General features: G+C 37.4%; 1 protein-coding gene across 2 annotated transcripts in view; it reads left to right on the forward strand.

Annotated features, from left to right (window-relative positions):
* PARD3B (par-3 family cell polarity regulator beta) overlaps positions 1–24,360 on the forward strand; it is a 1,167,183-nt gene that overhangs the window by 558,772 nt on the left and 584,051 nt on the right. For both annotated transcript variants that reach the window (XM_002685527.5, XM_005202765.5), the window contains exon 4: positions 760–869. In XM_002685527.5, the coding sequence (XP_002685573.1) occupies positions 760–869 (110 nt within the window). The remainder of the gene's footprint in view (positions 1–759; positions 870–24,360) is intronic.

Here is a 24,360-nt window from a genome sequence, read left to right on the forward strand (position 1 = left end):
AACAAATTATTTTTAGCCTAATTGCAGGCAGAGTAGTTAAGCCACTCACTCTGTTATGGTTGAATTTCATTTGAACTTTCTAATAGTATGATTTGTTTTCAGAATTTAATAACTGACTCAAATATTTAATAGTGGAAGCTTTCATTAAATTTAAAAGAAATCAGGATATATTTTTAGAAGAGCTAACTTATTTTCCTTATCAGTTTTATCTACTTTAGAAGAAAAGAAAGAGAATGAAGCCCATCTCTTTGTGAACTTAAATAGACATTAATGCTATAACCCCAGCAAATAATTTATTTCAGTATATATCATCATTCAGAACAGTTGGGAAGCACCAAATGGCAGTAATAACTATACTTCCAGCTCTCCTGAATAGCAAATTGCACTGACTCTGTGAAACTCTTCACTTGTCTGCTGGATAATCATTCTTTTTAAGACTCAAATATATTTTTGAGACCAGTTTTCAATTGCACATTGTCTACTTTTGCATTGCCTAACCGTTTTCTGTTGAGTACAATGACTTACTTTGAAATGCGAGTAGGGAAAGCTAAGAGTTGAAAGATTTTGTCTCCATGTGTCATCCTAGAAATAGATGACAAAAAGATCATTAAATGGATTAATTTACAGGCATCCTTAGAATAGAATGTTTTTACATTAAAGCCTGTTATAAGCCTTTTAAATAAATTGCATTGTACCATACCTTCTGCTCCCCCCACCCCAGGGGTCTCTTGACCTTTCACCTCTTATTTTGTCCTATAGGCACTCCACTGCTGGTGAGGAGAAGCAGCGACCCAGCGCCAAGCCCACCTGCTGATGCCCAGTCAAGCGCTTCACACCCTGGTGGGCAGAGTCTGAAACCTGTGATTCCAGTAGGTATCCTGTTGTTTGCATATCTAGTAAAAGATCAAAGCGCCTTACACATAAACTAACTGGGACATTACAGTCTTAAGTAAGTGGATAATTAGAGACCTTTTGATAGGATATGTGATATTACTTATAAGATTAATAATAACTAATATGAGCTATTGCTAGGATACAGTTATAGTGAGAGCTATTATTTATAGAGCACCAGTTGTGTGCCTGGGACTGTTTAAAGGGCTTTACATTGTCATCTACACTTCCACCTCAAAGTACCAACTTGCCTTTGTCTCCATTTTACTGATGATGTAATTGAAGCAGAAGGAGGTCTAATGATTTATCCAAGGTCACAGCTAGTAAGTGGCCAAGTCAAGACTTTAACCCAGGTGGTGGGCTGCAGAACCTGTGCTCTTAACTAGCACACTGTACAGTTGGATCCCTCATCCTCTCGCTTCATGATGCTCCAAGAGATAGTTTACCTGTTTGTGGTATGTTCATGCAATGCTGTGTGAAGTCATATAATGGTGAATGGTTTCACACTATTGATATCATAGACATGTGGTACCACTACCCAGTTTCTACATCTCAACATTCAAATGAAGGCAAAGTGAAATTAGATACCAAACTGCTTACACCTAATAAAGCTTACAACTGCTTTACTTCTAACTGAGAAGTGAAGAGGAGAATAGTTTACTAAGAGACCATGTGCTCTTTCCATATGAAACTGTGGGATTTTTCTGCTAAATCCCAATCTTCTTTGAAGAGTTGTAATTGTGTTTCATCCTCTGAAATAGCCTAAGAGTTAATTTTTCGATGATGGCTGTATATCATTGCAATAGGTGATCTTCCATAATGGCACCCTATTTTAAAAATTTTCTGAAAGTGAATCTCTTCTCCACTTTAAGTCTCACTGTGTATGATGGCTTCAGAAAAAAAGGCAATGTTTTTGGTATATAGAGATGCTGAATGAACTAAATGGATTCTCCCAGGGTGATATAAAATATTCTTAGTAAGAAACTGTTAACGTGTAGGATGGCTTCCCTGGTGGCTCAATGGGAAAGAATCCACCTGCCAATGAAGGAGATATGGGTTTGATCCCTGGGTTGGGAAGATCCCCTGGAGAAGAAAATGGCAACCCACTCCAGTATTCTTGCCTGGGGAGTGTTATGGAGAGAGAAGCCTGGTGTTCATGGGGTTGGAGAGTCAGACTTGACTTAGCAACTAAAAAGCAATAATATGTATGAAGTAGGGGTCACCATACTAACTCATGGGGTAATTAAATAGGTTTACAGGAGTATTTTGTATGTTTCTTTTTGTATGCCTGGAAGTGTCCTGAAAGTATTTTAGATGTAATATTTTCTCACTTTCCATCCTTATAAGGAAACATATTTAATAGAACATTATTTTAATAAAAATCAGGTGTATGTGTTCTGCTCTAATGATGAGTATAAACAGAACCAGTATGTGGTGTGGCATTTGTATGTGTGTTTATTGCCCACTGATTGAGCCCACGTTAAGCTTAAATATATTGGATTGGAGGAAGAGAAGAACCATAAAAATGAGAGAATTACATAAAAGAGAAAAACTATAATTTACTGCTTATTTTTATGATGTTAATATACTCCCAAACCAAAGTGTGATCTGTGTTACCATGATTTACATGCAGAAACCCCACCAATATTAGGTCCATGTTTCTATCACTTAGGCTCTGTGTTGAGATCAACTGAAAATACAACAATAAAGCTTTCCCTAGACAAAGTGAGGGCTACTATCTTTCTGCTACATTCTATATCAACAAAATATGATACCACTATGTTCCAAGCTGGGGTAATCAGATAGGACTATTCAGGACTGGTTTCCTTTACGATTGACTGGTCTGATTTCCTTGCTGTCTCAAGAGTTCAACACCACAGCTCAAAAGTATCAACGCTTCAGAGCTGTTTTCTTTATGGTCCAACTCTCACATCCATGCACGACTACTGGAAAAACCATAGCTTTGACTAGACAGACCTTTGTTGGCAAAGTAATGTCTCTGCTTTTGAATATGCTGTCTAGGTTTGTCATAGCTTTTCTTCCAAGGAGCAAATGTCTTTTAATTTCAAGGCTGAAGTCACCATCTGCAGTGATCTTGAAATCCAAGAAAATAAAGTCACTAGGTGTCTAAATGAAGACATTTAAGTGTGTTTATTTTTACCAAGAAGAAAAATGCATTTGTGTGTGTGAAAGTGCACACACACGTGTATTATAGCCATCTCCCTTTATCTCTCTACATCCTAACTCAAATGCTAGTTACACCTGCTTGTCCAGTATCATAACCACTGGCCACATGTGGATATTGAGCACTAGAAATGTATTTCAAGTGTGACATACACACTGAATGTCAAAGATTGAAATATGAAAAAAGTAATATAAAAAATCTTATTGACAATTTTTTATTGACTCCACATCAAAATGGTATTAGGTTTGGTAAATTCGGTTGAATAAAGTATATTTCAATTGTTTTCACCTGTATCTTTGTACTTAAAAAAAAAAAAGACACAGCTACTGAAAAATTAAAAATTATGGCTGTAGTTCACATTGTATTCCTATTGGACAGAGCAGCTCAGACCTAAGTAAAATTGGATATAGCACTAATGAAATGGTTGGAGACCCTTGAGAGAAAGTTCTTTGAGTTGCATCATCTCTGGGGTAACAGTATGATTAGGTTTGCCTGGGGCAGTCTGAGTTCATGTGGCATATTTATTAATAGCGTCCCTGCTAACTCTCAGAGGTGTCCATGCATGGATGATAAATTATGTGGCACCCTACACATAGCCCTGTAGTCACTTGTAGTGTTTGCTCAGTGATCAGAGGAGCAGTCTTCCAAGGAAACCATGGGAACATAACAACCACAGCTCTTACATGGGAGCACACTGCCCAGAAGGTTTTGTGTGTCTCAGACCTGAGCCCAGGCGGTACAGAATTGGAGACTACAGATTCCCCATCTCTCAGACTCTAATTCTATCTGATGATTCCTCTACCACTTCAGCTGCACTGTAGTTGATTTCTGTGGTTTGATAAGGGATGATGAAAATGGGGAGTATGTGATAATGCACACATGTAGCCACTGATATGAAAAATAATTGCTTAAAAAGCTCTATTCTATTGCATTTCATTTCAATATCCAAGAAGAAAAGCAACTACAACAAAATTCCCACTCTTAAACAGTGTTCATATGTAAGTAATTCACAGATGGCAGAGCCCCAAGTGGGTTATATTCAATCATTCCCAAGAAATGAAACTTACTTAAAACCCACAGCATAAGAAGCTGTAAGAATGAATATTTGACACATTTGATTATGTTGAAATATTGCCTCTAAAACCACAGTTGATGATTGTTATTTTTAGTTGTACTTCATTAGACTTGCTCTAGAAGGGAGATTTTTCTTTGATGTCCAGAGATATGTTTTTTGAAATGCTGGAAAAGTCACACTTGTTTTCTGGCTGGTGAAGTTATTACAGATTGGTTATTTAAGATGTACAGCTTCGAACAAGTTGGAGGTTTTAAAAGGGTTTAAAGTAGAAAAATCAGATCGCAAATTTCTAATTCTGTGAATATTACAAAGCCACTAAACCTCAGTATTTGTCTCTAAGAGTACCATCAGATAAATTTGTTTCCTTCCTTCCTCTTTTCATAAACCTATCCAGTTAATCAGAATAGCATGATTATTAATGTGCAAATATTATATGACTATTTATCTTTCAAGGAATAGAAAATTCAATTCGACTGACTGCTTGTGAATCAAAGAAAGAGAATCCTGGGGGCAAGATAGTGTAGTAAGAACCTCGTTATGGCCCTCTTACCTTCCTTGCCTTGATTGTAACCTGGTGTTCTTGGCTTAAGGGCATGCCATAAAGCCAGGTTCTTGAAATTGATGTTCCTGAATTTGCGGATGGAAGAGAACTCTAAAACAGATGTGATTTTCCCCCTTAATATCCGGTTAACTACCATGGTTGTTTTGTGTTTTAATGACTGTTTATGGTTTCACGTTTAACCCTAGGGCAAAATGATCCTGCAGGTTGAGTAAATTAAAAAGTGGATTCCTGAAAACGATAATGCTGTGGTTGTTCTCTTTGTTTGTTCTAAAACTATTACTTGTCTTGATTCACCAAAATCAATTAAGAAAATACTGGTCAGTTTTTTAGGCTATATCTAAAATATATGCATTTTATTTCAAAAAATAACATGGTCATCTTTGAAGTTGTTAAATTGAAAGTCCATGGATGGGTTACAGAGGACCTGTTAAGTCCCTGAAGTTTTACTCATGGCATAGTGTGTGTGTGTGTGTCTGTGTGTGCATGTGTGTTTGTGTGTGTATGTGTGTCCTGTGGAGAAGGCAATGGCACCCCACTCCAGTACTCTTGCCTGGAAAATCCCATGGACAGAGGAGCCTGGTGGGATGTAGTCCATGGGGTCACTGAGAGTCGGACACGACTGAGCAACTTCCCTTTCACTTTTCACTTTCATGCATTGGAGAAGGAAATGGCAACCCACTCCAGTGTTCTTGCCTGGATGAGGGAGCCTGGTAGACTGCCGTCTATGGGGTTGCACAGAGTCGGACACGACTGAAGTGACTTAGCAGCAGCAGCAGCAGCAGCAGCATGTGTGTCCTGAAGGTGCTTTATCACTCTTATCAGATGTTACAAAGAATACAAAAGACCAAGAACGGTTAGGATGAAATAATGTGGGGAAGTCACTAATTCTGAGAGTATGATGAAGGATAAAGAAGTAAAGCGGAAATTACTGCTGTCCTCCAAATGTGTATTAAATAATTAAGGTTATTTCATCATATTATTGGGCTTCCCTCATGGCTCAGTCGGTAAGGAATCCACCTGCAATGCGGGAGACCTGGGTTCAATCCCTGGGTTGGGAAGATTCCCTGGAGGAGAGCACGGCAACCCACTCCAGTATTCTTGTCTGGAGAATCCCCATGGACAGAGGAGCCTAGTGGGCTACAGTCCATGGGGTCACAAAAAGTTGAAAATGTGTATTAAATAATTGAGGTCATTTCATATATTATTACCTTTCCTCACGAGCATGTAATATATTAATATATAAATCCAAGATGTGCAGATAAATGGGAGTTTTTGAATTGTCTCATTGAGAGGTCAAAAATAGCTCCTAAGTCAGTAGCAACACAATTCATAGCAACAGTAAGATTGAGGGTAAGGGGAGCCAATTCCTTTGGGAAGACACCCTGAAGAAAAGTGTTTCCAGTGGTCCTGCTTTCTCAATAGGATTGAGAAGGGAAAATGTAATATCAGTTCTTCGGAGGTTTTGGTACTTCATCAGCAAAGATAATGACAGGTAGCTTCCAGTGAGAGAAAATCTTTCCGGTGAGTAGAAGCACTGTCTTTGTGTCTTGCATGTGTATATATATATATATATTGGTTAGAAAATTTTCCCTTGGATGTCCCATACATTGAAGTTATTATAGCCGATGTTGCTCTTAGATTAAACATTTTCATATCCATGAAAGGAATTAATGAAATATTACAGAGAAAGTTAAATAGCTTAGCTTTTAGGATTAAAATCATCAAATTGTCACTGACATGTCAGAGGACTTTTGGTTGTGGGTTGCTGACTGTCGACACCCATCATAGAAACAACGAAAATTCTGAATGTCCAAATCATATTTTTTTATCCATTAGATATGTAATTAAGTAGCCATAGAAACAAGGGAACAAAATAATTATTGTAGACGCTGATGTAAATTAGAAAGAAAACTCTAGCCATTGTCTTCCAAGGAGGAGAGATGGATACTGAAGAGTGAAAGGGAGGGAGAAATAGCGTGTAATATATAATCATATTATTTAGAGATACTGAAGCCTACAAAAGGTTTTCCTTTTTTTTTCCTCTCCTGACACAGTGATTTAATAATAGTCCTGGTGTTTGTAACTCCAGCTGTTCACGCTGTGTGCTGATAAGACCAGAGCTTGGAGACACATTTCAACGATGGTTTTCATATGGCTTTGTTTTTAAGAGATAAAACTGCCATCCAATATTTCATGGGGCCAAATGTTTACTTAGTTTGGCAAGTTTAGGCAGCTTAGTTTCTGAAACAATTATGTTTGTAAGACTCAAGTTCAGGTGGGGGAAATCTAGAAGCCCAATTTATTCTGCAAAAGAATTTTTCATCAAACCTTTCAGGAATAGATGAAACAGATTTAGACTGCATTAATGTCTATGCCATGACTAATGAAGGAACCTGGGGATTGTGCCCCCTGTTTAGGAGGTGCTCCCCCATCATTCTTTTTGGATCTAGTCCAGAAAATCTAAAAGAAGTATCCCTATTCAGAGTTCAGTCTCAGAAATTAAAGAGGTAACCATGACATGGTGTCTCTTGCTGTTTAAGTTGATCTGCACATAATGAAAATTGATGGGTTTGCTTTTATGTCAACATAAATTGATTAATCCCTTAGATGTCCATGACCTCTGCCATGTGCCATCCAGAAAGCATAAGGCATGGTCCCTGTCCTCAGGAAACTTACATCCTCATTGTGAAGACCAGAGCTAAAGCAATTAACCCTAGCAATCTGCCTGCAAGTATCAAATCATTAAGTCATACCTTTTTAACCAATAAAACCAGTGTCCTTTGCCTTTGGTCTATACTCCTCTCAGCCTCTCAAGGGAATTACCATGTGTACTATCTCTATTAGCTCTTATGTTACTCAAATATAACTGCTTGTTTACATGTCTGTTACAAGACGAGGCTCCTTAGAGGCATGAGCTGATGTATTCATTTTTGTATGAAAGCCCCCAGGCACAGTGCCTGACACATTAATATGATTTAGATGATTAAAACTTTTACTTCCAAGAAGGGCAAAATGAATTCCATTCAGCAGCTTTTAACTATTTTGTAAAGATGTTTGTATTTGTGTGTATGTGTTTACATAGGTATATATATACACAAACATATGTATAAATGAATTAGAATGTGAAAACTATGAAATCACCTATATAGCATACTGTTTTGCTCTCTGCATAGCTTAGGTTATGATTTTCTGCTTTAGGACAGTGTGTTAACCTATGTTTTTCAGTGTTGTCAAGGGGAGAGAGATGTTTAAACACAAGTTCTCCTCTTGGAATTTAAAATGTGGTTGGGTAGCTGAAGTCAGCAATTTCAAGTGAGATCCAATTTATCTTCCTACCATTCTAGCAATGACTCCATCAGAGAAATTGAATTCTGAGAAAGAATAGAATTTAAAGGAAAGAACAAACCTTGGTAATTCTAGAGGTGAATGTTTATAAAGCCTGATTTTGTTACTGTCTATGAAATGTGAACAAAGGAAATAATTTAGTATGCAATCAATGAAGTCACTTATCTGAGTTCTACCTTTTTTGTCAATAAAACTATGAGTTCTATAATCAGAAAGTTAGTAATCTCTGTAGTTATAGCTTTTTAATTTTCTAATAATTGTTCAAAGAGCTTACAAAATCCTTGAATAGACTAGAAATGTCTGGACAAGATAGTGCTCTTATACCCATCACATTTAAAGAGTTCCCCTTCTAAATTTTTCTCATATTGCATCTTCAAGAAGTTCTTCTAATTTCAAGAGATTTGGAAGAAAATAAAAACCACAATCTTGATATATGAATTAGTTCAAGAGCATGACAACATTTATAAGGTGTTTCATAGCAAAAATCTCATCAACATCTTATGTGAACAGCATGACCGTGTTTGAAATTTAGTAAAGGTGATGTTTAAGGTAGCCTTATTCCAAAGGTCAAGATTGTGTCCTGACTGCATCAATAACTCTCTACTCCTGAGAAAATTATTTAAATCATGAATGACTTCCACAGAAATTTTGTATAATTGAAAGGAAATAATAAATAAAAATCCTATATGAACTACTGTTAAGGACTCAGACCCCCAAACTAGCATCTGCACAGTTCCAGATATAAATTATTACCTTGATTGGTATGAATTCATCTTTAAATTTCCTTTTCATGTCTCAATATTCATAAGTGCTCATAGAATGAGGCTGTATTTCTGTGTAAAACACCAAGCTTTATTTTTATTTCTCAAGGTAATAATATCTATGTCTATATCTATATCTATCTATATATAAATATAAAGCTAAGTATACACACAAAGGCAGCAGCATAGAAACATACATATATCTACATATACACATTTAAATTCTTTGGGGGAGAATACTGCTTCAATCTGGAGACTACAGTACAAGTAGATCATATTACTTTAAAGTGAAAGCTCAAGGGTATGGACTGCGTCTCTTGTAAGTTCTGATCTGCTGTATGTCCCTTCCATGTTTTGGACATTTACTGAAGATTGATGGCAAGGAAGAAAAGGGTTAATGAGTGTTCACCTTGAGAAGTAACAAGACAATCAGTATTAAAAGGAAGGAAGGTTTTTGTTTTTTTTTTCCCTGAGCATGGTGCAATTCTTAGAAATCTCTTCTGATGGGAAATTTTTTTTTCCCCTCACAACCTAAACTCTTCTGAAGAGCAGGCTTCATTTTTTTTTTTTCTTTCAAAATCTATTCATCGAATGACACTGTACAGACATTTAAAAGAGTTTTCTCTTTCTCGGGAGGGTGGCCCCTTTCCTAATAGCTCTGTACTTTAAAACAGAGTTCTGATTTAGATGAATCACACTTTAAAAGTAGCTACTGTGTGTGTTTCACGCTTGTGGAAACTTACAGCGTCCTCGTAAGCAGCATGTGAGCTTGTCACCATACAGCTTTTGATGTCTGATTAGATGATCTTTGGGACATCTGGAGTGAGTTAGTTTTGAAGTCACTGGTGTGAGGTGCTAGAGAATCCAGAGCCTTCTGACAGACTTGAACCAGTGAAAACACCACTACTTTTAGCAAATCTTTTTTAACCTGCAACTAGCTGACAATTTTCTGACTGACATAGCCCTGATATTTTCCAACTGACTTTCCAGCCCCCTTTCTCTACAGAACTCCCCACCTTTCAAGCAAAGAATGGGTAAGTGGCATTTGTTGTAAAAATCATAAAGGATTATTCTCCTTTGACAGGAAAAGGTAGATTCTTAAGTATCACAAGTCAGAATTGATGAACTTGCTTAAAGAAATTGTATTGTCTCGTTTTTCTTTGCCTTTAATTTCAGTCACTGTGTCAATCATGCATGCCTCCTTAATTTTTAAATAAAATATATTTGACACTCAGCTATGTTCTATGAAGATCCAAAGATAAATAGGCATCCAAAGCAATTGATATCGCTGCGGTGTAATACCTCAGTTTTAGAACATCTATTAAAAGTTCATACATTTATCTTGTCAAAATGTTATTTGAATAGTCTCATTAAATACAAACATTGTTTAGTTAGAGGTTGTGTAATTTGTCCGATGAGGTTTTACTGGTATGAGATGATTTCTCACTATTTCCTGAATAAAATTATTATATACCTATAAATATCTGACTATATTTACAAAATTTGATCATGTCCCTCTCCTTCCCTGAAACAACTGACCACTTCCCAGGATATATTTTTAAATTTCTTGGTGTGGCTTTTTTTTTAATTGTAGTGAAATACATAGCATATAGTATTTACCATCTTAGTTATTTTAAATAAATGGTTAAATTTCGCTAAGTACATTCATATTATTGTACAACCATGACACCGTGAATCTCCAGAGCTCTTTTCATCTATTACAGCAAAACTGAAACTCTATACTTATTAAACAATAAATCCCGATTGCCCCCTCTCCTCAGCCCTTGGCAGTTACCATTATACTTTCTGTATCTATGATTTTGACTACTCTAGGTATCTCATATAAGTGAAATCATAAATATTTGGTTTTTGTGACTGGCTTATTTAATTTAGCATAATATCCTCAAGGCTTATTCATGTAGCCTGTACCAGAATTTCCTTTTTTTTAGGGTGAATAATATGTATGTGAAACATTTTGCTTATTTGTTCATTCATTGATACACACTTGTGTTGCTTCTATCTTTTAGCTGTTGTGAATAATGCTGCTGTGGACATGAGTGTACAAGTATTGTTCTTAGACCCTATTTTCAATTATTTTGGGTATATACCCAGGAGTAGAAATTCTGGATCACATGATTATTATATATGATATAATATATATATATATATATATATATATATATATATATATATATATATATATAAACACCATAATGTTTTCCATAGCTGTTGTAGCACTTTATATTCTCACCAACAGAACACAAGGGTTCCAATTTCTCTACATCCTTGCCAACACTTGTAATTTTCTGCTTTTTGAAAAATAGCCATCCTGATGGATATGAGGTGTCATCTTGTGGTCTTGATATGCATTTTCCTAATGATTGGCGATGTTGAGCATTTTTTCACGTGCTGGTCAGTCATTCATATATTTTCCTTGGAGAAATGTCCATTCACATCCTTTGTGCATTTTTTAATTGGGTTGTATGTTTTTTGTATGCTTTTGCTGCTGTTGTTGAGTTTGGGGATTTCTGTATATAATCTGGATATTAATCCCTTATTCAGGTGATTTGCAAATGTTTTCTTCCATTCTGTAGGTTGCCTTTTTACTCTGTTGACAAGTGTCCTTTAATATCTCTGAATTATTCATTTTCATGAAGTCCGGTTTGTCTGCTTTGTTGTTGTTGCCTGTTTGTGGCTGTATCCAAGAAAGCGTTGCCAACCTCGGGGTTGTGACGTTTTTGCCCTATGTTTTCTTCTAAGAGTTTTATTGGTTTAGTTCTTATGTGTAGGTCTATGATCCATTTTGAGTTAAATTTTGTATATGGTATTGGGCCAAGGTCCAACTTCATTCTTTTCCAGGTGAATATCCAGTTTTCCCAGAACTGTTTGTTGAAAATACTATTCTTTCCCTGTATCCTTGTTGAAAATCATTGACCATATGAGTAAGGGTTTGTTGAAAATACTATTCTTTCCCTGCATCCTTGTTGAAAATCATTGACCATATGAGTAAGGGTTTATTTTTGCCTTCTCGGCATTACTTTTTACAGCCTAACCTCAGCCTATATGTTTAGCTTCATCTCCAGCCACAGTACATCATGTACTCCACGTGTGCTGCGTGAAGTTTCTCACATGTGCACAAAACGATCCTGTGTTTTGCCCAGCTGTATCTTCTGCCAGGCAAGTGACAAATGTCATTCATCCCCCTAGTGAATGTGCGGTTTTCTTTCAAAACCCAGTACAGTGGTCTTTTTCTTTTACTAAATCCCCCCTCCCCCCAATTTCTTTCTGTTATGTACAGAATTAACCATGTCCTGCCCATGGTGCACTGATATCTTCATTGTAATTCTTTCTACCCCATGTTATAATTTCCCACATTTTCTATCTCCCTTACAATACTAAACTCCTTGTGAGTGGATCAAATTTTCTTTCACATACCCAAAATGAAATATCTTTCCTAAAGAACAGGGGGCACTTATAAAAGGTTTATAGAAAGAAAAGAATGAAATACATTTTCCTAATAGCCTATTTAAACCACAAAGCACTTTAATTGCAGTCTTAATAGCATTAATCTGTATGCTAGGTCTGCCAACAGATGGCCACGTAACACTACCCAGGATGTCAAGGAAGGAGGGCCTTTCTTTGCTCAGTTCCAAGTTCATGTCAGATGTGGACACTTCATTATTTATATTTAAATATGGTATTTCATCTCATAAAAATCTGTAAGTTCCACTTTATTTACCCTCTTTCGTAGATGAAGAAGCTAGTGCTCAAAGAAGTCAATTCATTTGCCCCAGATTATATAACTAATTAATAGCAGGGCTAGAATTTTCAAATATGTTTCCATCCAAAGTATAACCTCTTTTCATTCTACCAAAGGTTAGCCTTGGAAGTAGCACCCTAGAGTCCATACCTTTGTCCCATTGATGCTATCTATCATTGTTCAAATGCTTAGGGCAATCTTCATTTGAAACCGCCTTAAAGCCAGTTTATGAGCTGCTTCCTTAAAAAAAAAACATTTCACTATTTTATACTCATGGGTTATTTTTCTCCCATAAATGGTATTCTATTTGATGCCAAAATTTATATTGTAAAGTTCATCTCAAGTAACTTGGCTGTTTATACAATTTAAGTATCTCTATGCAGCAGAAAGATATGCTACCATAAAAAAAAAAGAAAAGAAAAGTAAAAAGAAAAAATCTGATTCAGGCATGAAGAACATTTAAAGGACATTTATAGAAGAATAGATTCAAATGTGGTTTAGAAGCAGAGTACAGAGTTTTATAGCCATTCTTTGTTTATCCAGTTGTCTCATGGTTAAGACAACCAGTTTTTATCCCTAAATCATCCACTGGCTGTCAATGTAGACAAGTATAATTTTGTTCTCTGTCTGGAAAAGAAGATTATCTTCTCTCATGCTCACAGTGGAATTGTGAAGTTAATACCTTTTATCTTGAGTATAGCATTTAGGAGAATGTGGGTGCTTAATATATGTTAATAATAGTGATAATAATGAATGTTGACAATTAGAGGTCTTTTATAATTATCAAATTTCTAATGTGTGTTAAATATAATTAAAGGGGAATGATTTAAATTAATATGCACACATGCAAAAACTAGAGCTAGCCACAGATTTTATTTTTAGCTTCTTAACATCATGAATATGAATCAAGTATTAAGAAATCCAGTTATGATTCGTGTTTCACTCTGGTCATGATGGAGAACCCAAGCAGGATCTGGAAACTAGAATGGCCTCTGTTTGAGTTGAAAAATATAGTCATGAATGGGGATTTACAAAGAGCTGTTGTGATTGGAGCTTGACCACATGAACTTGTGAATCAGACATTATTATTATAATCCATCACTATAACACTGAGTTCCATGAGAGAAAGGCACTTTTCCTAGAAACTGGACACCATTCCAGGAGTAGGTAACAAACAAATGCCTGGAAGGGCCCTAGAAAATGTAGGTGGAATAGAGGAAACAATAATCATAAATAATTTCCCATGAAATTCATCTTGGAGATTCATTCTTCAAACTCAATTATTTCATAAGGTACAAGAAAGGTAGGTGAGCTGAGGATTGTGAGAGGCAGCAAGCTGAAATAATTGAGAACATGGACTTGTAAGTTTGAATGCCTGGTTCAAATCTGCTTCTGCCACTGAGTAAGGGGTTGATTTTTGTTAAGTATGTCCCTTCTTTTGGCCTCTCTTTTCTCATCAATACCATGATAATAGCAGTATTTACCTTACAGCAGGGATACCCGACTTCCAAGATCTAATTGCTTGATGATCTGAGATGGAGCTGATGTAGTAATAATAGAAATAAAGTGTGCAGTAAATGTAATGTATTTGAATCATCATGAAACCATCTCCCCTCACCCTCAGTCTGTGGAAAAATTGTCTTCCACACAACTGGTCCCTAGTGCAAAAAGGCTGGGGAATGCTGCCTTACAGGTTCATCTTGAGAAATAAAATGAGTGGTTATTTGTAAAATTTCTTATGATATATAGGAAGAATTATTTGCACTTCTTAAGTAAATATATGTGTTGGATTTGAGTCATGCATGAAGGAGAAATGGGTGGTAGTGTAGGTAGACTCTAGAAGCAATTATGAGTTTTATTTTTATTTTTTTAAGCTGACTTTTATAAGGTTTAGCTTTAATTTAAGGAAGGAATTTCACACAGGGCTAGGAAAATTTTTTTTAAAAAATGAACTAATTCCAAAGTTGAACTTTAAATGTATGTGAATAGTAAATATACGTTGAGTGCCTTTTGTTTATAGAAACTCTTCCAATTTCTTTTCTTTTGGGTGGGGTAAAGGAAAAGAAAAAAAATTAAAGAAAGATCTCCAAAGACCAATTCAGTTCCGAAAGCAGTATTGCAACTGCATCAATGAATTCACCCTAGTTTTCCTCCCTTGATGTGAAATTCTTCTCTTCCTTGTAAACATTTTGCTAAAATTGAAGACCGAGAAGGAAACAGGAAAGGAGGGGTTATTAAGAAATGGGGCAATTTCAAATGGCTCAAACTTGTCATTCATCTCCTGTGTTTTTCTGAAAGTCCTGCCCTCTGGTGTTTCCGTTACTTGCTCTTCTGCCCCTCTGTCTTGAAATCACCTTTCTCATTTGTCTGCATGGCAGACACTTTCTCATCTGTTAAGGCCAGTCTAAAACATCACCTCCTTTTAAAATTTCTTTTTGAAACCCTATTACCTGGCAGAAATTTGGTGCCATTTCAGCAATAATTTTTAAAGTGCTATATGACATAGCATTTGTTGAGATCATGATGATAATAGTTTTTTGTAGGAAGCAGTATTAAATATAGGACTGAAATATCAGCGGCCAAACAAAAGCTACCTGGAGAGCGCAGTATGGATGCTTGTCATATCACACGTGGGTTCCCTGACTCAGGCATGCTCTGCTGTACTTGGAGTTGAGCAAACTGTTTCTTCCTGGTTCCACTTCCGCCTCCCTTCTGTGAGAATGAGCCATGCTTCTGCCATGAACAGTGCCATGAACCCTTATTTTATTGTATGTCTCCCTCCTTCCTTTGCAGTGGAGGTGTTCTGAGGGCAGATGATGTACTTTTTATCTTGGTAGTCTACCACTTATCTTAATGGTAGCTATTTAATAACTGACCGACTGAATACATGGAGTAGTAAAATAGTGGACAAGCAACTGGAAAGAATGAAAACTGAACAAATTCACAGATTCTGATGGATTAATGTTTTTTATAGATAAAATATTTTAAAGGCAGTGTTGAAAGAATATAGTATTTTAACTACTAATATACATATATTATAAAGGCATATAAATATACATATATATAGTATTTTTTGGTGTGTCTTCTGCATTCACTGTTAAGTGATGAACAAATTTTCAGTCAACATGAAAATTATTTATCTCTATATCACAAAATGAAACAGAACACGCATAGAGCTCTGAGAACATGAGGCCATTTCTGCATTTTTAATACAGTTCAAACTCAGTCTCCCCAAGTCACTTTCAGCTTCTTTCATTTTATTTTTTTTTAATTTTATTTTATTTTTAAACTTTACATAATTGTATTAGTTTTGCCAAATATCGAAATGAATCCGCCACAGGTATACATGTGTTCCCCATCCTGAACCCTCCTCCCTCCTCCCTCCCCATACCATCCCTCTGGGTTGTCCCAGTGCACTAGCCCCAAGCATCCAGTATCGTGTATCGAACCTGGACTGGCAACTCGTTTCTTACATGATATTTTACATGTTTCAATGTCATTCTCCCAAATCTTCCCACCCTCTCCCTCTCCCACAGAGTCCATAAGACTGTTCTATACATCAGTGTCTCTTTTGCTGTCTCGTACACCGGGTTATGTGTTGCCAGTGGTAGGGGAATGAGTTTGTTTGGAAATGATTATAGTCACTTAAGTTCAGCCTCTGATCATTGTTTTTTTTTTTTTTTTAATTTGAAAAATATATAATTTAATTTAATTATCTGTGTATATTTGGGGAAGTAATTACAAAACCTACCAAAATAACCATTTAATGTCAAAATTTGAAGTTTTCTGGATTTCTAAATCTCTTTTGGTGGATAGATAAAGTATAAATTGGAGACTTTGTGGAGGTATTTCTACTTCTATCAGGAAATTTTTGATCTGGGATTAGATATGATTTATTGAATATCCATACATTACTTTCCATGAAATATCAAGTAGTTCCTGCTTCTAATTTTAGTCAGCTTTAGTACTTACACAGAATAATTGTTATACTATACTATATCCATTTCTTGTGTGGCTACACCCCATGTGATAGAAAATCTCTGGATGAAAATTCTGTTTTATTTTGCTACTGCTGCTGCTGCTAAGTAGCTTCAGTCGTGTCTGACTCTGTGCAACCCCAGAGACGGCAGCCCACCAGGCTCGCTTGTCCCTGGGATTCTCCAGGCAAGAACACTGGAGTGGGTTGCCATTTCCTTCTCCAGTGCATGAAAGTGAAAAGTGAAAGTGAAGTCGCTCAGTCATGTCCAACTCTTGGCGACCCCATGGACTGCAGCCACCCAGGCTCTTCTGTCCATGGGATTTTCCAGGCTAGAGTACTGGAGTGGGGTGCCATTGCCTTCTACTACCACATAGTGTTAAACTGACTTATTGCATCACATAGCCTGGAAAAAAGTATCTTAGGAATTGCCAAACTAATTTTTTAAGTTCTGGCTAATTTTCAAATTAGTGGGCCAAAGATAACATGTAAAACTAAATATTTTAAGGCAATGAATCTAGGCATCAATTTTCAGATAAAATTCTTCTGGCCTAATTTGGCAAAAAAAAAAGAATTGTATGCTTTTAGCTTATTACATTCCTAACCAATACGAAGAGAAGTGAAAAGCAAAGGAGAAAAAGAAAGATACACCCATTTGAATGCAGAGTTCCAAAGAATAGCAAGAAAAGATAAGAAAGGCTTCCTTAGTGATCAATGCAAAGAAATAGAGGAAAACAATAGAATGGGAAAGACTAGAGATCTCTTCAATAAAATTAGAGATACCAAGGGAACATTTCATGCAAAGATGAGCTCAATAAAGGACAGAAATGGTATGGACATAACAGAAGCAGATGGTATTAAGAAGAGGTGGCAAGAATACACAAAAAAACTGTACAAAAAAGATCTTCACAACCCAGATAATCCCAATGGAGTGATCACTCACACTCACCTAGAGCCAGATATCCTGGAATGTGAAGTCAAGTGGGCCTTAGGAAGCATCACTACAGACAAAGCTACTGGAGGTGATGAAATTCCAGTGGAGCTATTTCAAATCCTAAAAGATGATGCTGTGAAAGTGCTGCACTCAATATGTCAGCAAATTTGGAAAACTCAGCTGTGGCCACAGGACTGGAAAAGGTTAGTTTTCATTCCAATCCCAAAGAAAGGCAATGCCAAAGAATGCTCAAACTACCGCACAATTGCACTCATCTCACACATTAGTAAAGTAATGCTCAAAATTCTCCAAGTCAGGCTTCAACAATACATGAACCGTGAACTTCCAGATGTTCAAGCTGGTTTTAGAAAAGGCAGAGGAACCAGAGATCAAATTGCCAACATCTGCTGGATTATCGAAAAAGCAAGAGAGTTCCAGAAAAACATCTATTTCTGCTTTATTGACTATGCCAAAGCCTTTGATTGTGTGGATCACAATAAACTGTGGAAAATTCTGAAAGAGATGGGAATACCAGACCACCTGACCTGCCTCTTGAGAAACGTGTATGCAGGTCAAGAAGCAACAGTTAGAACTGGACATGGAACAACAGACTGGTTCCAAATAGGAAAAGGAATACGTCAAGGCTGTGTATTGTCACCCTGTTTATTTAACTTATATGCAGAGTACATCATGAGAAATGCTGGTCTGGATGAAGCACAAGCTGGAATCAAGATTTCCAGGAGAAATATCAATAACCTCAGATATGCAGATGACACCACCATTATGGCAGAAAGTGAAGAAGAACTAAAGAGCCTCTTGATGAAAGTGAAAGAGGAGAGTGAAAATGTTGGCTTAAAGCTCAACATTCAGAAAACAAAGATCATGGCATCCGGTCCCATCACTTTATGACAAATAGATGGGGAAACAGTGGCTGATATTATTTTTGGGGGCTCCAAAATCACTGTAGATTGTGATTGCAGCCGTGAAATTAAAAGATGCTTATTCCTTGGAAGGAAAGTTATGACCAACCTACACAGCATATTAAAAAGCAGAGACATTACTTTACCAACAAAGGTCCATGTAGTCAAAGCTATGGTTTTTCCAGTAGACATGTATGGATGTGAGAGTTGGACTGTAAAGAAAGCTGAGCTTGAAGAATTGATGCTTTTGAACTGTGGTGTTGGAGAAGACTCTTGAGAGTCCCTTGGACTGCAAGGAGATCCAACCAGTCCATCCTAAAGGAGATCAGTAGTCCTAGGTGTTCATTGGAAGGACTGATGTTGAAGCTTAAATTCCAATACTTTGGCCACCTGATGCGAAGAACTCACTCATTTGAAAATACCATGATGCTGGGAAAGATTGAGGGCAGGAGGAGAAGTGAACGACAGAGGATGAGATGGTTGGAGGGTATCACCGACTCCATGGACGTGGGTTTGGGTAGACTCTGGCAGCTGGTGATGGATAGGGAGGCCTGGCGTGTTGCGGTTCATGGGGTCTTAAGAGTCAGACACGACTGAGCAACTGAACTGAGCTGAACATCTGGAGACTGCTATGAAAGATAAAGAGTTTGTCAAACTCTCATAATATTTTCCCACTTTTGACTATGTGAACTTTCTAGGATCTTCCATTCATAAGTTTGGGCTGATTCTACAAACGGTTCATAATGCCTTCCTTCAGTTAACAAACATTATGCAAGGTACCATGGTTTGGCTGAGGTTTAAAGCACAACACAGGCCCCTCCCCAGGGAGTTCTCCTTTATGTGTCTCTCTCCCTCATACACTGAGAAGCACAGACATATAAATAGAACTTATGATACAATGCAGGTGCAATAACTTTCTTATGCATAAGGAAAATCGATGGAAAACTGACAGGAGAATTTGAAAATAGCTCTCAAAGCTGAAAGTTTCATGGAAATGTTGAGTCTTAAAGGATGGATAGGAGACAACCAAGCCAAATCATGGAAAAATATGTTTTAGCCAGAGGGTTACAAAAATAAGTACAGAGATGCAAGAAATAGTTTTCCCAAGGTTTTCTGGAGGAATTGCCTTGTTGAAGGACTTTGGAGAGATGAGAAGCCAAATCATGAAACACTGTATCTGTCATATTAGAGAAACTTGACTTTTATGTACTATATAGTATTAGTGATGAATTTGAAGTAGAAGGGTTACAGATTCAATTTTGCACAAAGCAGAGTAGAGATAAGAAAATACTTAGGAGTTTGTTATTGTATGATTGAGGACAGAGCTGACAAAGACCTGAATCACACCATGATCCTTTTGTAGGCAGGACTCAGTGATTGGTTGATTCAGTAATAATTACAAAACATCTACCACCACCCTTTCTTTGTGCCAGTCAGTGTTTTAAGTGCTATAAATATATTCTCTGTAATCCTCACAACAAACCACAGAACAATGATAGCTACCATGTACCACTTTATGGATAAGGAAATTATGCACGTAGAGACTAAGGAAAGATCAAATTGCTGGTCATAAAGCTAACAAGTCACAGAAATATTTAGGAAATAAAATTCGCACATCTTGGATGAGGCAATAGAACATATAAGAGATATCAAGAAGAATTTCCAGGGTACACTTTTGTGTAGTGAGGCAAAGGAGTGATCTACCATCTAACATACGGAACTCAAAATTAGTATGTGGGCAAAGATACAAACAAGTAGATGTGATTAGAAATCAAAAAATTGGTGTTCATACCTTAAGTCCTTGATGATCTTATTAAGAGCAGTTCCAGTAGCGGAAAGTGGGGTGGGGACATCTGTACTGTTGGCTGAGAAGGAAATTGGAGACAAAGAAATAGAAATATCTCTTACAGAACTTATGACATTTGGGAGAACACATCAAGATTTAAATGTTATATGCCAGTAGCCATTTAAGGACCCTTTTAATTTCAAGCAACAAAAATACAATGTAAAATGGCTCAGTCAAAAAAATGAGACATACTTATTTTCCTGAGAATTCTGCACATAATCTGTGAGTGTGCTGAATAGCTGTATTTTGGTGAGCCAGAGATACAGCTGGGCTTCAGGGAAAACTGGAATCAAAAATTCAAGTAGTTGTCTCTGTTTTATTATTTCATAGATTTCATCAAGTTTATATGTACACTAGCTTCCTCAACAGAAGGGAACGTGTCTGCTAATAATTCCAGTTTTCCCGTGTCCAGAGAGGCAATATTGCTTTTTCTGGACTCCAGGAGAGAAGTCTGGCAACTTTCAGCCGTGGCCACTTTAAATCAGCCATAGCTATGGTGGGTGGCAGGAGTGGTCTGTAGCCACATGACATTTGGTACAAGGTCCGTAGAGGAAAGAGCAGTTTCTAGCCTGAAGAGGACTCAGCAGATATTCCTACTGATACAGACTCAGAACCAAGGCCAGGTGTGAACAACAATAAGGACAGTACTGTAAGTTCAAGAAGAGCTCTTTCCCAGAATGACCAAGGCAGATTCAAGGAGAAAGATAGCTTGATGTGGATCTTAAAGGAAGGGTGAGTATTAGCCATAGATAGTTCAATGAGCAAATTCAATTTAACAAAGATATGTAAGTAGTATTTGGAGAGAAGTAGACCTTACTGAGCAGAGTAGAATTCTGAATGCACTGTTTCTCAGAGTAATCCAAAGACAACTCTTAGAAACGTGTGTGTGTGTGTTCAGTTGCCCAGGCATGTCTGACTCTTTGAAACTCACCAGGCTCCTCTTGTCTGTGGAAATTTTCAGGCAAGAATACTGGAGTGGGTTGCCATTTTCCTTTTCCTGAGGATCTTCCTGACCCACGAATTGAACCTACTTCTCTTGCATCTCTGTCATTGGCAGGAGATTCTTTACCACTAGCACCGCCTGGGAAGTCAGAAACAGCTGAGAAGTTTGCAAAAACACCTGTTTCCGAGCTACCTCTGAGTCTGATGAATCAGAATTTTGAGAGTAGAGTCCAGGAAATCTGCATTGTGAATCAGTACTGTTTATGAAATTCAATTTCCCGTGAGATACGGCAATGCCATGAATTTTTTTTTGTAAGGAGAGATAGGACCTGGTCTATCGAGGACAAGCTGCTTGAACACCAGGAGATGTGGTCAGCTGCTTCAGACATGGAAGAAGTGCTTGGAAGCATAATTTTCATGAATAATTCAAAGATTTGGCAGATAGAGTGAAACAATCACAATATATTTGACAAGTTAATACATACTGGAGTGTGAAAAACTAATTAACTGTTACATTTTGCATGAAATTGTGAAGTTGTAGAAACCAAAAAGACAAAAAAGGAAAAGAGGAAAGTGGGACAGACATTCTGTTGAAGAAGAAAGTGGTGAAACACAAAGGAGTTTTTTTTTTTTTTAAATAGGGTAATTTGATGGCACCATAAAGGTACCCTGATGTGACATGTTATTTAAGACACAACTGTATATTTTTATTCAGCCCCCATTTAACAAATTATATTTAGTATCATTAGAATCAGTGAACAGCAGACAAGAGGGGAGAATAAAAAAACACCTATCTCCCCAAAAAGAGGAGTTTTGTCTCAGGCATAGAAGCAATAATTTAGGACCCAGACTCCTTTGGGTCTGGAAAAGTTAATGTATCTCAAGTAGCTAACTGACATTCACTGAATCTTAGAGTTGATAAAGTTCCCCCCAAAGATCCTGTGCACATTCTTCTGCTCCCATTTGGCTGAGGCACTAATCTTAGATCTGATTGTGTTGAACAGAATAACCCACCCTTTTAGCATTTCTCTCTCTGGCAGAATTCTGATACTTGGTTGCATGGTTAACATCACACATGAAAAGAAAATGGTTTCTGGTAAAGCAGTTAAAAAAAGCTGAGACATTACTTTGCTGACGAAAGTTGATCTAGTTAAAGCTATGGTTTTTCTAGTAGTCATGTATGGATGTGAGAGTTGGACTATAAAGAAAGTTGAGTATTGATACTTTTGAACTGTGGTGTTGGAGAAGACTCTTGAGAGTCCCTTGTACTGCAAGGAGATCAAACCAGTCAATCCTAAAGGAAATCAGTCCTGAATATTCATTGGAAGGACTGAAGCTGAAGCTCCAGTACTTTGGCCACCTGATGCAAAGAAGTGAATCACTGGAAAAGACCCTGATGCTAGGAAAGATTGAAGGCCGGAGGAGAAGGGGACAACAGAGAATGAGATGGTTGGATGACATCACCGACTGGATGGACATGAGTTTGAGCAAGCTCCAGGAGTTGGTGATGGACAGGGAAGCCTGGCATGCTTCAGTCTATGGGGTCACAAAGGATTGGACATGACTGAGCAACTGAACTGAACTGAAAGCAGTTATGATAGGTTTTCTGCCTCATGGAAGGCTATGCTGATGGAGAAATCAATAAAGCAGATAATTTTATTTTTTCTGCTTGAGTTAAGAATCCAAGTTTAAGTTGCAGATAGCAGCAAATATGTTGTGGACCAGGAATTGGGAGACCCACCTTCTGGTCTGAGCTGAGAGACTGAATTGCAGAGCCTTAGAGAAGATACTTAACTTCCTTGGAACAGTCTCTTCAGCTGTAAAATGAGAAAGATTAAGTGTAAAACAGTATCTCCCATCAGGAAGCGTCAATAAGCCTCTTCTCCTTATCCATCAGAGGGCAGAATGAAAACCACAATCACAGAAGACTAATCAAACTGATCACAAGGACCACAGCCTTGTATAACTCCATGAGACCGTGAGCCATGCCATGTAGGGCCACCCAAGAAGGATGGGTCATGGTGGAGAGTTCTGGCAAAACGTGGTCAACTGGAGAAGGGAATGGCAAACCACTTCAGTATTCTTGCATTGAGAACCCCATGAATAGTATGAAAAGGCAAAAAGATAGGACACTGAAAGATAAACTCCCCAGGTTAGCAGGTGCCCAATATGCTACTGGAGAACAATGGAGAAATAACTCCAGAAAGAATGAAGAGACAGAGCCAAAGCAAACACAATGCCCAGTTGTGGATGTGACTGGTGATAGACATAAAGTCCAATGCTGTAGAGAACAATATTGCATAGGAACCTGGAATGTTAGATCCATGAATCAGGGAAATTGGAAGTGGTCAAACAGGAGATGGCCAGAGTAAACATGGACATTTTAGGAATCAGTGAACTAAAATGGACTGGAATGGGTGAACTTAGATGGCCATTATATCTACTACTGTGGGCAAAAATCTCTTAGAAGAAAATGGAGTAGCCATCATGGTCAGCAAATGAGTCTGAAATGCACTACTTGGGTACATTCTCAAAAACGACAGAATGATCTCTGTTCATTTTCAAGGCAAACCTTTCAGTATCACAGTAATCTAAGTCTATGCCCCAACCAATAATGCTGAAGAAGCTGAAGTTGAATGGTTCTATGAAGACCTAAAAGACCTTTTAGAACTAACACCCAAAAAAGATGTCCTTTTCATTATAGGGGAGTGGAATGCAAAAGTAGGAAGTCAAGAGATACCTGGAGTAACAGGCAAATTTGGCCTTTGAATACAGAATGAAGCGGGGGAAAGACTAACAGTTTTGCAAAGAGAACACACTGGTCATAGCAAACACCCTTTTCCAACAACACAAGAGAAGACTCTACACATGGACATCACCAGATGGGCAATACAAAAACCAGATTGATTATATTCTTAGCAGCCAAATATGGAGAAGCTCTATACAGTAAGGAAAAACAAGACTGGGAGCTGACCGTAGCTGAAATCCTAAACTCCTTTTTGCCAAATTCAGCCTTAAATTGAAGAAAGTAGGGAAAACCACTAGACCATTCAGGTATGACTTAAATCAAATCCCTTACTATTATGCAGTAGAAGTGACAAATGGATTCAAGAGATTAGATCTGATAGACAGAGTGCCTGAAGAACTATGCAAGGAGGTTCAT

The sequence above is a fragment of the Bos taurus genome, chromosome 2, assembly GCF_002263795.3.
Source record: "Bos taurus isolate L1 Dominette 01449 registration number 42190680 breed Hereford chromosome 2, ARS-UCD2.0, whole genome shotgun sequence".
NCBI lineage: Eukaryota > Metazoa > Chordata > Mammalia > Artiodactyla > Bovidae > Bos > Bos taurus.